The sequence below is a fragment of the Calidris pugnax genome, unplaced genomic scaffold, assembly GCF_001431845.1.
Source record: "Calidris pugnax isolate Ruff unplaced genomic scaffold, ASM143184v1 scaffold593, whole genome shotgun sequence".
Lineage (NCBI taxonomy): Eukaryota > Metazoa > Chordata > Aves > Charadriiformes > Scolopacidae > Calidris > Calidris pugnax.
In genome coordinates, this window is record NW_015092181.1 from 375,971 (window position 1) to 391,719 (window position 15,749).

At 40.0% G+C, this 15,749-nt stretch overlaps 1 protein-coding gene across 1 annotated transcript in view; it reads left to right on the forward strand.

The window, feature by feature from the left end:
• The window catches only part of ABCC8 (ATP binding cassette subfamily C member 8), an 88,652-nt gene that overhangs the window by 39,382 nt on the left and 33,521 nt on the right, over positions 1 to 15,749 (forward strand). The window contains exons 9-14 of the mRNA XM_014962246.1: positions 1,927 to 1,967; positions 2,273 to 2,418; positions 7,471 to 7,576; positions 7,797 to 7,907; positions 10,373 to 10,448; positions 10,539 to 10,644. Coding sequence (XP_014817732.1) covers positions 1,927 to 1,967; positions 2,273 to 2,418; positions 7,471 to 7,576; positions 7,797 to 7,907; positions 10,373 to 10,448; positions 10,539 to 10,644 — 586 coding nt within the window. The remainder of the gene's footprint in view (positions 1 to 1,926; positions 1,968 to 2,272; positions 2,419 to 7,470; positions 7,577 to 7,796; positions 7,908 to 10,372; positions 10,449 to 10,538; positions 10,645 to 15,749) is intronic.

Below are 15,749 nucleotides of genomic sequence, written 5' to 3' on the forward strand. Positions count from 1 at the left end.
TGATCTCACACTATAGACAGCAGAAGAGCAGGACCCCACTCTGAAAAGTTTATCAGTTTTGCTAGATTCTCTCATCAGATTCATTCATGAAAGCAAACTCATGTACTGTAGCAGTTTCAAAGGCAAATTGGAAATGCAAGGATTGAATAGAACTTAGTCCATAGTTGCAGGCAGCAAGCTTCGCTTCTTGTTCAAAAATTCTATGCTGTCACTACCTCAAGTTTATACAAAGTGTAAAAACTGGGCAGGAAGTAGAATCATTTGGAGAAATGAGTCTGAAGTGAAGCAGCTGCTTTGTATTCCAACACAGAAAAGAACATTTTCCCCTGAAAAATATTTTATTTTCCTAGGGTGAGCAGTAAACTATACGTTTTTAGGCTTTAATACATATTCATCAAAGGCTAAGCTTTTATTTTGGAAACGTATATACAAATATACCTATATTTTCAAACACTCTCCTCTGTTAAGGAATTAGAGCTTCAGGAAATAACTCAGCTGTTTTATTTCTGCTTGAGTGTAGAGTTTACAAGTATGTTACAGGATTCATCAAAGATATTTTAAATGTAGGAAAAAGAAATGTCTGATGGTACGTTAAGTTTTTCAGGGGCTTTGTGCCCAGAAAAGAATGTCCCCAACAGTCATCTACAAGTACTTGCGAGTCAAATGATGACACTCCACTTCAGATGAAGTAACTGGAGAGTGCTTTTATTGTCTGAACATTTGCTGTACCTGGTAGGAAAAAAAGATCAGGCATAGTTTAAACAAAAAAGAAATAGCTAGCCTTTTTTTTTTTTGTCACGTGTACTGATATTTTAATTCTATTTTAGCAATAGATTCTCTATTCTTTCTCTCTATTGTTTACTTTGTGAAATAAAATTGAGTGAAGGTCAAGATGAAAAGGTAATGATTAAATAATATTCTCAGGATGTGATAGAGGGAACAGATGTATGGGGTGAGATTGTAGCTCTGGTTCAGACTCAGGCTCCCAGATGAATAACGGGTTCTTATTGCATTCTTAAGCAGTATTCCTGCCTGATCTAAAGAGATCCCTATACGGAAACGGTATTTGCTTGTTTCTCCTCATCCATCTAATAACCTCTGAATTCTGTAGTTGCTATAGTGAGGGAATCCAGGGCACCAAGACAGACAGTCTTTGAGGTCAGGGAGGAAACTGGTTCATTGTTTGCATTTTAATAACTCAAGGTCTGGCTGAAAACAAAGCTCTACCACATTTATGTACCATTAGAACCTGTATTGAGCTCCTGAGGACATTCACAAAGTAGCCAAGCCTGAAAAAGCAGAAGTAATTATGAGTAAATTCTCCATAAGAGTAAACTAAGTCAACAATTATTAAGTGCAGGGTTGCCAATCTTTCCTTACTCTTTGAACTGCATCCTGAAACTAGAGGGGACCATAAAGCCCTGCACTTCAGAAGTGGTGTCCCAGAAGTAGGTCACAACTTGATGTATGTACCAGCGGCTCTCCCAGGAGATCCTGTTGCTGGGCTGCAGGAGGCAGTCCCAGTGCTGTGACCTGTGCAGCCTCTGCTGGGACTCCTTTCCTCTCACGGTCAGGTATTCAAGTCACTCACCAGACCTTGTACCAGCTCAGCCTTTCTGTCTGTGGTGAGATGGATGGAGATCAGGTGTCCCTCGCCTGAACTGTGTCTGAGCTGATAGCAGCTCAAAACCAGTTGATTAGTTGTCTGTGGTAGGGTACATTGCTGGGTTCTGTCTGTTCTGATGGCATGACAGCAAGTAAACTGTAGGCGTTTTAAAACAGTGTACTGATCTGTGTATATACTTGTGTGTTTTTCCTTCTGAAGCATAGAAAATACCATTGTAAACCAGTGCTAGTGGTATTTTAACATTTAGCATGTCTGACTGGAAATTGTTTCTAAATGTTCCTACATGTTTTCCTTCACAGTCTTTATGAATGCAGCAATACCAATTGCAGCTGTACTTATAGTAAGTATGGACTTTTCTAAGTAGTGTTTATTACAACTGGATTTTCAAGTATAAGTGATGTGGAAATGAGGAAAGAGAAGGACAGGCTGCAAACCTGCCATGCATTTGCAGTTCCTCTGGGAGAGAATGAAAATGCCCACTTGTTGTCTGTGACCAGAAGCATCCACGAGTATGCCGCACTTCCCCAAACTGTTAAGGGAAAGATTCTGTTAAGATTCTGTAAATGAATGCTTATTAAATATGAAGTCTTTGTGCACTTCCTTCTTTATGACAAAACACTGATGATGATGTCTGTATCTTTGTAGACATTTGTGGTACATGCTCATCTGACAAGAAATGCTGACTTCTCCCCATCTGTGGCATTTGCCTCCATCTCCCTGTTTCATATTCTTGTGTCTCCGTTGTTCCTGCTCTCCAGTGTGGTTAGATCCACTGTCAAAGCATTAGTAAGGTGAGAACTGTGAAAATATCTTTGCTGCCACCCCTCTGACTTTTGAGAATGTGTCTATTTACCATATTTCAAATGTAAGCTTAGAAATAGCGTCATGATTATTTATCTGTAGTTGTTGTTGTAAATTGCTTCCTAACTTTTTACCTGACATGGCTCCCTTAGTTGTACCATGTGGGACATGTTCTTTGCTGATACAGTTGTCACAACCAGCATTTTGTGGTCCACAGCGAGTACTTCATTGTGTAGAATGAGTTGAACTATACTGGTAATGCATGCAACATATATATGTGGTAACAAGAAAGGAAGTGAAAACTTACTGACAATTTAGTGTCATAAATCACCTAAAGATTTCCCTCCATCAAGCACATAGAAGGGAAAAAAGGTAATCACAGAAGCACATGTATTTCACCATGTATCACTTGGGCTGTGCTTGTCCTCCACCCCTCTGCCTGAGAGGTTGCCTGTTGGTGGAGAGACTTAAACAAATAAACAAACAAACTCCATCAAAATCACTGTTAAGTGTGGGAGTAAGTTAATGACTCAATGGCTAGTTCAGACTTGATGAATTTTTACTTTCTTATGAATATGTTAGTCTGAGTATTCAAAAACTGAAATAACGAGTAGAACTGTTGTTTCATTGTGAGTTTCACTTTGGGTATCAACAGATTTGTGTAAAAAAACTCTTTAATGCGTTTCATATGTGGTGTAACTCTACCTGGCTGATAGGGAAGGAAGAGAGAGTTTGGGCTTCTTACTTTATTAGGACTTCTTTTTGACCTCCAGTTGCTGTCTTAAAAGCTTGTCTGAACCATGGGACAGATACTGGATGCCAGCCCTGGCTTAATTGCCTCTGTGTCACTTTGGAGATGGGAAGGAGACTACAGCAGGAGGCTGAGATTGCCCTCACTGTTTCAATATTCCCTGACAGTGCAAAGTCACAGCTGTGTCCTCCCTCCTAAGGAGTGTGAAATCTGAGAGTGTCAGAGGCTCGTGATGAAATGTTTTGCAGCCGCTCTGGTTGTCCCTAGAGTTATGGCAATTCGTTATGCTAAGATTGCAGCCAGCAAAGTATCTGGGGGCCCACAATGGCACTGGTAATGGACATTTATTTTTACTTGTCTAAGATTTCTTTGTAAATGAATTGTGTGCCTGTTAATGCTGCCGGAACAATTCTAAAGCAATCTGTATCAACCAAGTATTAATTGTTAATCGCTGGGAGTTGTTCATGAGTTATTCTGTAGATATCTTCCTGTTAGTGGGCTACGGCCCTGCCATTTGTAGTGCAGACAGGAATCCCCTGGTTCAAACTCTGTAACAAAAGTTGATGTGACCCCTGTTTTCCTGGCTATCTTGACCACAGTAACCCAGGTTGTGTTCCAGAGTGTGTTGCTCCATAGTGCTGCTGGTGCTACTCAAAGTGTGTCTTCTGAGTGCCTCATCCTCCAGTGCAGTATTTTGGAAGCATGTGAGATATTTTCAACCCATGCAAATACATGCTTGCTTAAATAGTTTAGTAAATGTGAAAAAGCAGCCAGCTATTAAAGGCTGTGTTTGTGCCATCTGAGCACAACTAATGTTTACTTTCTGTAAGTGTGTTCTTGCTGTTACACTTTTATGCTAAGTAGGTGATCAGTAAAATAAGGTAAAGGTAACCTAACTTGACAAAGTTGTACTTCAGTTTTATTTAGGCTGAGATATTCTAATTGTTTTTAGCCTGTGTACAAGACAGCTGCTGTAGAGACAGAAAGGAACTGTCTCAGTGAAGATGATCCAGCAGTGAAACCAGCACGTAAAGGATACTAAGCGGGTGTTACTAGCTCTGCATGTCAGGCACTTCACAACCCCTGCTCTGTTAATATTGGCTACAGTCTCTGGTGCCAGATGCTATTAAGGACCATAATCTCCACAAATAAACTTGTCAGTATCTTTTATCATTACACATGTGCCCCACTGCAAAACATCCTCATGGATTACCATTGACACTGTCAGAACAACTGTGTGATTCATTGCAATGATAAAACAGATTTAAAGCTTGTATTCCACATAGGGCCCCTGCAACTTTCCAAGTTCTGGGGCCAAGATATTTGCTTCTGAGAGAGGAATCTGTTGAAAACTTTTAGGAAGGTGAGAAACTCTGTTATGTCTTTGAAAAGTTTTTTTCAAGAGTGTTTGTGCCATTGAAAATTAATACTAAGCAGCCAATTGATGTACTTCTTAAATGGGAGGTCTTCAAGGACAAAGGTACAGTGTACAATGTTCCATCAGCAAAGGTCAAGTAGCAAGAGTGGCATTATGTATCTTACTGGGTTTAATATGAAACCGCTTTTTCAGTCAGCTGTGCAAATAACCATGTTTTAATCAATATGTCTGTTCTGTGGCTTAAAAATAAGCTCCCCCTTGGAGATATTGGAATACTAGTGAAATTGCGGTCAGTGAGAGCTCTGTAGAGAATGTTGGGGGTTTTTTGTATTATTTAAGAGTATAAAATAGTGTTTCTGCCTAAAATATGAGTTTCTGCCTCTAACAAAAGATTTTCTTACAGCTATACTGATTTTCCTCAGTAATTGCCACATGCGCAGCAGTTCCACCATTAAGCAGAGCATTGGGCAAAAGACAAATCTTGACATTTCGACTACAGCCACCTTGATACATCACCAGAGAGCAGAGACCAAATATCAAACTATTGAATGGCTTAGTAGAGACATGGTCTTGTTTGGGTATGCATGGTCCAAGAATATGTTTACTGTCTTGTTTGCCTACCCCTCTAGACCCTGGAGCAGATACACAGGGGACTTTTCTATCCGCTCTTTATACCTTCAGAGCAATTTTTCAAATATCATTGTAATTTTCCTATAGAGAATGTAAGTTTAGTTGCATACCAACTCCATATAGGCAGCATCTAAGCTGTCATTTGATCCATTTAAAGACATTTAAAATGTTCTTTTAAATATCTGCTTCACTAAACAAAAAAGGTAAGATCATTCCTAGCCCTGTTTCCCAGAGCTTTGTGCAGATAGATACAAGTATCTCTACTGATGGGGCTTCTAATTACTTCCTTTGATATAATAGACTTTGCCATTAAGAAATTTTGGTCCTGCTTTGAGCCTGAATTAGTTATTAGTCCTCTTTCCTCATCCCAAATAGTTCTTCTCCTCCTTTTCACTTTCTTAGATTGTAGTACCTACTCTAGCTAAATTCACCCCACTGTATATGTTAGAATCATAGGATCATAGAATGGTTAGAGTTGGAAGGGACCTTAAAGATCACCAAGTTCCAACCCCCCTGCCCTGGGCAGGGACACCTCCCACTAGACCAGGTTGCTCCAAGCCCCATCCAGCCTGGCCTTGAACAGTTCCAGAGATGGGGCAGCCACAACTTCTCTGGGCAACCTGGGCCAGTGTCTCACCACTCTCACAGTAAAGAATTTCTTTCTAGTGTATAATCTAAACCTTCCCTCTTTCAATTTAAAACCATTACCCCTTGTCCTATCACTACACTTCCCGACAAAGAGTCCCTCTCTATCTCTCCTGTAGCCCCCTTCAGGCATTGGAAGGCCGCTATAAGGTCTCCCCTGGGCCTTCTCTTGTCCAGGCTGAACAACCCCGACTCTCTCAGACTGTCTTCATAGGAGAGGTACTCCAATCCTCCTCTGGACCTGTTCCAACAGGTCCATGTCCTTCCTGTGTTGAGGACTCCAAAGCTGGACACAGTAGTCCATGTGGAGTCTCACGAGAGCAGAGTAGAGGGGTAGCATCACCTCCCATGACCTGCAGGCCACACTTTTTTTGATGCAGCCCAGGATGTCATCTTAGCCCTCAGCTTCCATTAGCAAGTGGGCAGGTTGACAGAAATACTATAGAACCAGTTCTCTGCTGGGGAGTCCCCACGTGGCTTCGATCTCTACTTGCAGAACAGGTGCTAACTGTACAGGGAGTCTGCCTTAAGCAGTCCTCTAAAGCCTTGGTCTGGGCAATGTTTTGGCACCAGTGCGATATCTCAGTACATCCTTAGAGGCAACTAAGTCTCTTTCTGAAGAAGAAATCCCTGGCAGTGGAATGCAAAATAAATGCTGGGGGGTTATATTTTTATTTTTTAAGATTTGCATAATGACATAATGACACGTATCACTATGCTACAGTGGCATCACTCGCCTGTTTCTCCCCAGTTAGCCTAAGGCTAAATATTGAAACCAATTTTTGCAGTGCTTATCCATAAATTTATTTTAGGAACTTTATGCCTTCTGGCACTTTATCATTTTGGGACTGATAGTTATTTCCAGCTAATTGAGCCCCTTTGATGTTGAGTTCATGATTCAGTCCACTTCCTTTACAAATTTCATTTGTGGTCCCTGTGAGTAGATTAGACGTACATTTTATAAAGTCAGAGATAAAATTGATGGTCATGATCTGTTAAATGTCATAATAAAGGCACATTATCTCCGAGCTAATTAAATCTTAAGCAGCTTGGGAAGATTTATGGATTCTCCTTTGTTGCTGGTTGTCAGGATCCCTTTTATATCTCATCTGTTGAACACTGTTCTGTTAAGGTATATTCCTTTATCATGTTACCTCGTACACTTTGTATTTCATTGTAGCTGGTTGAATTTAGCTCATGATGTACAGATTTCGTCCGACTCCTGGTGTTCGTAAGAGTGTTCAATGGAACTGACTCTGCAGCACTTCGGTAACATGAATGACATTAACTCTACCTCAGCATGTGGCTTCAAAATGAGCTATTCTTGTAGCTGGTTTACATCCCACAAAATGCCTGAAAAAATCTTTTGTGTAATCTCTCTGGTAGAATCAGAAAACAAAAGACTTGAGAAGCATCCGCACAAACCTTTAAAATATCATAGACAGCAGGGCAGGTTTTGCCAACTTCCTTGCAGTAACTTACAGTAATTACAGGCACTTTTTCATGTGCCTGTAAACAAAGTGAAAACAAACCAAGACAGTGGTTGAAATACTAAAAGGGATGCTCTGTAATAAACATTGCAGTGAACAAAAGTTTTGCCTCCCAGGTTGAGGTGTAATTCCGTTTTTTCCTTTTCAGTGTACAGAAACTGAGTGAATTCCTGTCAAGTGAAGAAATTGGAGAAGAGCATGATAAATCTTCAGAGATAAGAAGTGCAGATCATCACAGCAAATACCAGGCAGTGGTGCGTAATGATATTTAATTGCAGGTGAAGTGGCTGGAATAATCTGTACTGAAAATAAATTTTTTACTTTTCCATTTCCTACTGATTGTTTCTTGCAATAGCAAAGACTCTTTTTAATATCCTGAACTGCATAGGTCTTAATATGGCTGGTTATGTTTAGGACGTTTTGCTGGTACTGCCACCAATTACTGCATATTTCTGTCTTTCTGATTTTGCACAGCCACTCAAGGTTGTTAACCGCAAGAGGCCTGCCAGGGAGGACTGGAACAATTACAGCTCTCACATGAGAAGACCCATTAACATCACAGAAGGAGATGATTTTTGTGTAAAGGTGATATGAAGGTCACTCTAATAACACTTACTATAGCTCACTAATAGTCACTTTTGTATTCTAATGGCAGTCTCAAATTCAAGAATCAGCATTTGATGTGAACTGTCAGACACTCTTGCTAATGTCAGAGATTAACCTCCACCTTTCTTTTCTATGTCTTCTATTTTATGAATTGACTGCTGACCTCTATGTTGTGATTAGCTGTGTATATCCCTGTAGATTTCACTCAGCAGTTTTCTGTCTGAGGTGTTTAAATCCTGGTCTCATGACAAAAATTTCAAACTTATAACAGCCCAGGTGGGAAGGAACCTTGAAAGACCACCTGGTCCAACCTTTTATGTATGCTAGACTCTTTCTTCCATTTCCAATACTTGTACAGGAAATGGTATGAAGAAAATTGAAAATAATTTTTTTTAGACATTCCAAAAACTATCTTATTATGGGTCTTCCTTTCCTTTTTTGGACTTCTTAGTAGGCTTTGAAGACAGATACTCTTAATTTGCTATAGAAATGGCCAGAAGTAATAAATATGCTGGTGGTTGTTATAGTGATAACATGGTTTATGTAGTAAGTCTGCTATTACGTTTGCATTTCCGGCACAAGAGAATGAATAATTTAGTTTCATGGGACTAAGTAGGACAACTGGTAGTGCTTTCAGGGTGGTTTATTTTTTTTTAGAGGCTGTCATCTGACATGCTGCCTTGATACAGGATTCTTCTTGAACAGACTTCCATGAAAATAAGAGGAATATTTGAGAAAGGGTTTTGGATGGAGTGTTGGATCAAAGACAGCCTGGAGTGACAACAAAGGAGTTTGTCACAAAGGAGAGGCAAGAGCAGCTACCTCTGTAAGGACAGTGTTTATAAGGTCTTGCATAGAAAGCCAGGACCAGCAATAATCTTTGGCTCCATCTGCTGACATCGTTGTCACTGGCGACACCTGACTCCAGGAGCTTCTGCAGTTGTTAAATACTGTTTGCTTGCAGCTCATTGCCCATGAAGGGGCATTTGTTGAGAGAGGATCCTCTGGCTGCCTTCAGTAATCCAGAGGGAGGAACACTGCACTTTGTTTTGCTGATTTTTCAGGTGGCTTCCCAAGATAAGAGTATCACTTTTTTATCCAGGGTAGAATAAAAGTGTCCCATTCCACTCTTCTCATATCAAAAAATGTTGTACCTTGTGTTGCTGAAAGGCTGTGAAGGCTTAAGTGGCTCTGGAAAAGTGACAGAAGAGGTTCATATATAAATACAAGCCTTTTAAAACTGTCTCCTGTTTCCTATTTTTCACAGTATCCATGGAAATCTCCTCCATTTAAAGACCCACACAGGGTTTGTTTTTGGGTTTTAGTTGTTTTCAGTGAAAAGATTTCTGTAGCTAGCAGAGCCTAGGTTATCTGAGAATTATATCAGAAATTCAAAGGAAAATGCTGTAATAGGAAGCAACAGTTGTGACCAAAGGTGATTCTGCCCCTCTACTCTGCTCTTGTAAAATCCCATGTGGAGTACTGTGTCCAGCTTTGGAGTCCTCAACACAGGAAGGATGTGGACCTGTTGGAACGAGTCCAGAGGAGGGCCACTAAAATGATCAGAGGGTTGGAGCACCTCTCCTGTGAAGAGAGGCTTAGAGAGTTGGGGTTGTTCAGCCTGGAGAAGGGAAGGCCCAGGGGAGACCTTATGGTGGCCTTCCAGTGCCTGAAGGGGGCCTACGGGAGAGATGGGGAGGGACTGTTTGCAAGGTCATGTAGTGATAGGATGAGGGGCAGTGGTTTTAAACTAGAGCAGGGTAGGTTTAGATTAGACATTAGGGAGAAGTTCTTTATAATGAAGGTGGTGAGACACTGGCACAGGTTGCCCAGAGAGGTGGTGGATGCCCCATCCCCAGAAACATTCAAGGTCAAGCTTGATGAGGCTCTGAGCAATCTGATCTATTTAAAGATGTCCCTGCTTGCTGCAGGGGGGTTGGACTAGATGACCTTTAAAGGTCCCTTCCAACCCAACACATTCTATGATCTGATTTCTGTGGAAAGTTCTGCAAATCTGCTTGGAATTTGGACCATGTAATTGCTGTATATGCTACAGTGTGTCTAGAGTGACATTCACTGCTCTGCAGATAGCAAACTGCGACCCTGTATTTAATTTAACTGTGTTAGAATAATTTCTCTTATTTCATGTGCCCACCTTACAAATAAAAAATAAAAGAAAACCTAAACAGCAACTTTTTTTTTCCTCAGGAATTTTCCATAATTTTCTAATTGTTGTGCTTCTTTAAGTTCAGACATTCTTGCACATCAGAATACAAGCCTTTACAAAATCAGTCACTTGAAGATCTGTTTCCTATGTTGAGCAAAGGCTAACTCTGTTCCTATCCTCAGTGTAATGAAAACAGAAAAAGTGTCTCTGATGGTGAAAAAAGAAGTCACATCTAAAGGTGGTTTTCTATTTCTTACTTCTCTCCATCTTGGCATAGATCACAAATGGATTTTTCACTTGGACACCTGAAGGTCCTCCAGCATTGTCCAACATTGATATCCGAATCCCTCAAGGTACAAAATGACATCAGATATATAGAATAAGATGTTTTTCCTTGAGCATTTGGTAAATCAGAAGCTTATGTATGCCTTCTTCTCTCACAGGTCAGCTAACAATGATTGTAGGACAGGTTGGCTGCGGTAAGTCATCTCTCTTGCTAGCCATACTTGGTGAGATGCAGAAGATCTCTGGGAACATATTCTGGAGCAGGTAGTGCTATGTAAAAATTGAAGCTTGAGTTGAGTAGTAATGCAGAAAAAAAACCCAAATCTACCTAGGAACCTGTTTGTGGAGTTAGGGATTTTGTATGTGTACAGTTAAAATAAAAACCTTACCCTACGTGGCAGGGGAGCACATCAGAAAGAAGCCCCAGCCAGGGTCAAACAAGCTGTCTATTCCGTTAATAGGAATAGATGGCCATACTTGAGCATTCTGCACTCTGGCAACATAACCTGTGTCAAAGCATAACTAATTTGGAATCAGAATTAATTAATTTGAAGTGTTGCGCTGCTACAGAATGGCAGTTGCACTTTTAGGCCTGAGCTTTTGTCTTTGAATGGGACTATAAAGAGGTACTGGCTCACGAGGACTAGTCCCTGGCTGTGCTTTTAGATATGTGCTCCATCCCAGCACTGCTCTAGTGCATGAGAAATTGAAGAGTTTTTTTGTAAGTGGCAGTGACCTCAGGGTGCTCCCCCAGTAGATCCTGCCTGATTTGACAAAAGGGAGATAATCATGTCCTTCCCTCCTTTCCCAAGAGGACACAGCAGCTGCACTCTGCCAGCCAGTTATAGATTATACTTGTGTCTAACTTTTGTACTGGCCATAAAGGGAGGAAAAAAAATGCTACCAAACTCCAACAGCTGTACTTTTAGGGCTTGGTGTCTTGGCCCTCAAGCTAAATGACAGGTGGTATAATATATTGCAATTCCTCTATGTGGTTTCCCATAAATTACTGCCATCTCTGGTACACTGTCTGGCCAATGAGTGTTAGCGGTTTGGGCTCGTTTATTTTATAGTACTAGACTTCCTAGCCGTGCAGACTACACTTTGCCTTTTGGGATACAATTATTTTTAAGTAAAGCTTGACAAATTGTAGAAGAACCTAGAGAAACAATTAGTTTTCTTTCCAACTGATTGGGAATGAAGGAACACCAGTGCAACTCTAAGTCAAATCCGTGCACTCTGATGGACAGGCCTTTGCTCATGTTACCCAGTGGGTTCTGCACTGATTTTTGTGAAACAATTTTCACAAATCCTTGAGCGTTTGTAGAGAGACACTATTTATAGCCTGCCTTCATGCATAAGCCTATCACACTTACACAGGTTTGCACATGCTTTAATCATAATAATACAAGGAGGGAAGGTTCCCTATTTTATAGGTGGGGAAAATGAAACATAGGAAGGTGACCCTGTCAGCTGGTGAGGGAGACAAGAACAGAGCCAAAGTTCCAGAATGTGATGATCTATCCATTAAAGCATACTTCCCTAAGCAGAAAATCAGAGTATAGTGAGGAACCATACAGAATCCCTGCAGCCTTATTAGGTGAACTAATTTCATTTCAGCAAGGCTGTGATTTTTTACAGATGACATAACATGATTAAGAAGTGTAATTTGAATGTCTGATGCTAAACTAAAACAGATGACATGATGATTCTGATCAGACCGTATTTTTAAATAGCACTTGTTTAGAAGTATGTGCTTCACAACAGTGTAAAGGTCAGCATGGGTTTTCATGTCTTCTATATGTGCCAAAGTATCACAAGGTAAAATTCAGTTGTTATCGCATTTGCTTTTCTATCTGTCAGATGTGTATCAAGGGGGTTGTGGCTGAAACAGTCTTAGCACTGTAAGTGCTGGCTGCACTGGGACAGATTACATTTTGTCTCATCTTTCAGAGCTGCTACCATGTGAACTGGTCTGTTCAGAATGATAGATGCAGTCAGTCCAGGCTGCACACCTGCGTTGTAAAGCTATCAGATGAAAGCTCCCTTAATTTGATAAGAAATACTAAAGCCTGACCAGGTACATGTAACATTATCCCAGGTTCAAGAAGAGTGGTCTTATCAAGTAATCACCAGAGCTCGTAGCCTTAGTTCAGGCAATAAAATGTGTCAACAAAATCAGTAAGATCTTTGTTACAGCTCTTTCTTTGTGATGAGATGAATGTTGGGCTTCAGTCATTCACGTTACAGAATAGTCTTGAATTATTTCATTCCAAATTTCCTTCCCCTTCCCTTGTTCCAAGGTCACAGCTATGAAGATGAAGGATACATCCTGCTGACATGTCACTCAGTGCAGGAAATCTGGATTCTATTCCTGGCCCTTCCCTTGGTCTAATGGATAGCCTTGCACAAGTCATTTCCCTCCTCTGTTGCCTCCATGCTCTATGGATAAAACAGGATTAACTGCATATCATCTTTGTTTGGTTCCTATTAAAAATATTTGTTTCAAAACATTAGAAAGAAATTTATTTCTTTCTAATTTCTTTATATGTAATTTTTTCCTGGGCTAGGAATTGGCTAATAAGAAGTGAGCACTGGCTGATTTGTGATTTTATTTTGTTGTTTGTGTTACATTGTGCGCCTGGAAGATCCAGCTCACGTTGCTGCCCCTTGTCCAAAGCAGTCTAAGGGTATCTTAGCATAAATATTTTATACTATAGTTAGAGATTAACAAAAATAGGGAAATCGTTATTTACATTCTGAAAAGCTGGTAAATAGTATTGATCTGACTGGTTATTGTGTAAATAATTATAGTATATGCCATGCTAATTTCTTCTGGGCAGTATCTCACTTTAAGTAGTCCCAGTGCAAGTCCAGGGAGCAGTTTATATTATAAGTCTTTTTAGACTAAATAGTGTCAGAAAATTGACCTAAATGAGAAATAGTTTGCTGAAACAAAATTATGTCATTTGTTTCTTAATAGGACATATATATTCCCATGTGAATCTAGAGTCATAATGTGAAGAAAGTGCTGGATTTGTTAAGGTTGTTAACAGCAGGTTTTCTTCTGCTTGATATGGAGGTGGCTGTTTTCAACAAATGACAATATTTTTAAAGTTACTCTGATACATAAAGTGTACATTAATTTTTATAAATACATGTTTCCTGGAGTTTTCAGAAACATCCAGGTACTTAATTTTATTTAAATTGGAAACAGAAATCTGAAGGCTTGAAAATCTCAGTAGGTACATATTTACATCTTTCGACATCCACATGCCTTGAAAAATTAGATCTAGACCTCATTATCAAACATACATTACTTAGACGTTTCAACGCTGGTAGGAGATAAATGCATCCTTAATTGCCAGGAGTATGCAGGAAAAAGGGGAAAGGAGGCATAAACTGAAGTCAAAATGGGAAAAAGTGGGTTGAAATGGCTGAGCTAAAACACCAAATGGAGAATGCATTTTCAGCTGGAAAAAAATTCAGGATGGATTATGTGAGCTGCAGAGTCTTCTGGCTGTCTCACAGACTGGTACAGGAGAAGAGCGCAGTGGAGAGGCAGTTGCTGTCATGCACAAATACTACATGGTGCAAGTTATCAGGGTGTTCCCTTGCAGAATGGATGCCTGTCCACCTTCAGGGTGGTCCATGATGCAGGAACTGATGTTTGTTGTTCAGGGTCCTTGTGTTGTGCATGGAAGGGCTGAAAAAGATATTCCCTATTTTAGCCCCTTTATAGTTTCTGTAATAAACCTGTTGCTACTTAATAAGATGCAACAGGTTCATGGGGTTTTGGAGAAGGTGACTGAGTTAACACAGTCACTAAAGACCAGTGGAGTGCAAGATAACTGGGGAAAAGCTTTATTTGTACACTGACCTTTGGAATAAAGGTATTAGTGGTTGGCTGGATCTTTCAAATTCTACAGTAAACTGAATTTAGGTACGGTCATTGATTACTATGCATAAACTTTTTGGAAGTGTCTCAAACCAACCTTTTAAACTGCAAATACAGTTTTCTTTTCTGAATATTTATAAGCAAATGATGTTAGCATGAAGTTAATGAGACCATTCTCCTTAAAACATGAAAAACTTTATTCCTCTTTGATTTTGTTTGTACCACTTGACACACAGATTTTTTTATTCTTTTCAATGGAACTGAATTTAGCATCAGAAATAAGTATGGCCAGTCATCCTGTCAAAACAACTCTGTCTGTGAACATCTTGGTACACGTTCAAAAATAGCGAAAACAAAACCTGTCTGTCCCTCAGACCTGCCCACACTTTCTTATACAGGCACATCCCCCCAGGGATGGGGCTGATACAGAATGCAGCACATTGCAAGTCAACTGAAGGTGGGATCTGGGGTTCAAACTAACCCGTTATATGCTGCAAAGTTGCAGTTACTGCTGTGGAAAAATACAGTATCACAAATTATCAGTTTGTTTTCCCTGAAAATGTCCTCTTTTAAACTGCATTCTTGTCACATTAGGACTTCTCAGTTCTGTTAGCAACTTCAGGACAGAGTGGAGGTGATTTTATTTGTTGAACCAAATCAAATGTTTATAAGAGTGGAAAAAAATTCAGGATGGATTATGTGAGCTGCAGAGTCTTCTGGCTGTCTCACAGACTGGTACAGGAGAAGAGCGCAGTGGAGAGGCAGTTGCTGTCATGCACAAATACTACATGGTGCAAGTTATCAGGGTGTTCCCTTGCAGAATGGATGCCTGTCCACCTTCAGGGTGGTCCATGATGCAGGAACTGATGTTTGTTGTTCAGGGTCCTTGTGTTGTGCATGGAAGGGCTGAAAAAGATATTCCCTATTTTAGCCCCTTTATAGTTTCTGTAATAAACCTGTTGCTACTTAATAAGATGCAACAGGTTCATGGGGTTTTGGAGAAGGTGACTGAGTTAACACAGTCACTAAAGACCAGTGGAGTGCAAGATAACTGGGGAAAAGCTTTATTTGTACACTGACCTTTGGAATAAAGGTATTAGTGGTTGGCTGGATCTTTCAAATTCTACAGTAAACTGAATTTAGGTACGGTCATTGATTACTATGCATAAACTTTTTGGAAGTGTCTCAAACCAACCTTTTAAACTGCAAATACAGTTTTCTTTTCTGAATATTTATAAGCAAATGATGTTAGCATGAAGTTAATGAGACCATTCTCCTTAAAACATGAAAAACTTTATTCCTCTTTGATTTTGTTTGTACCACTTGACACACAGATTTTTTTATTCTTTTCAATGGAACTGAATTTAGCATCAGAAATAAGTATGGCCAGTCATCCTGTCAAAACAACTCTGTCTGTGAACATCTTGGTACACGTTCAAAAATAGCGAAAACAAAACCTGTCTGTCCCTCA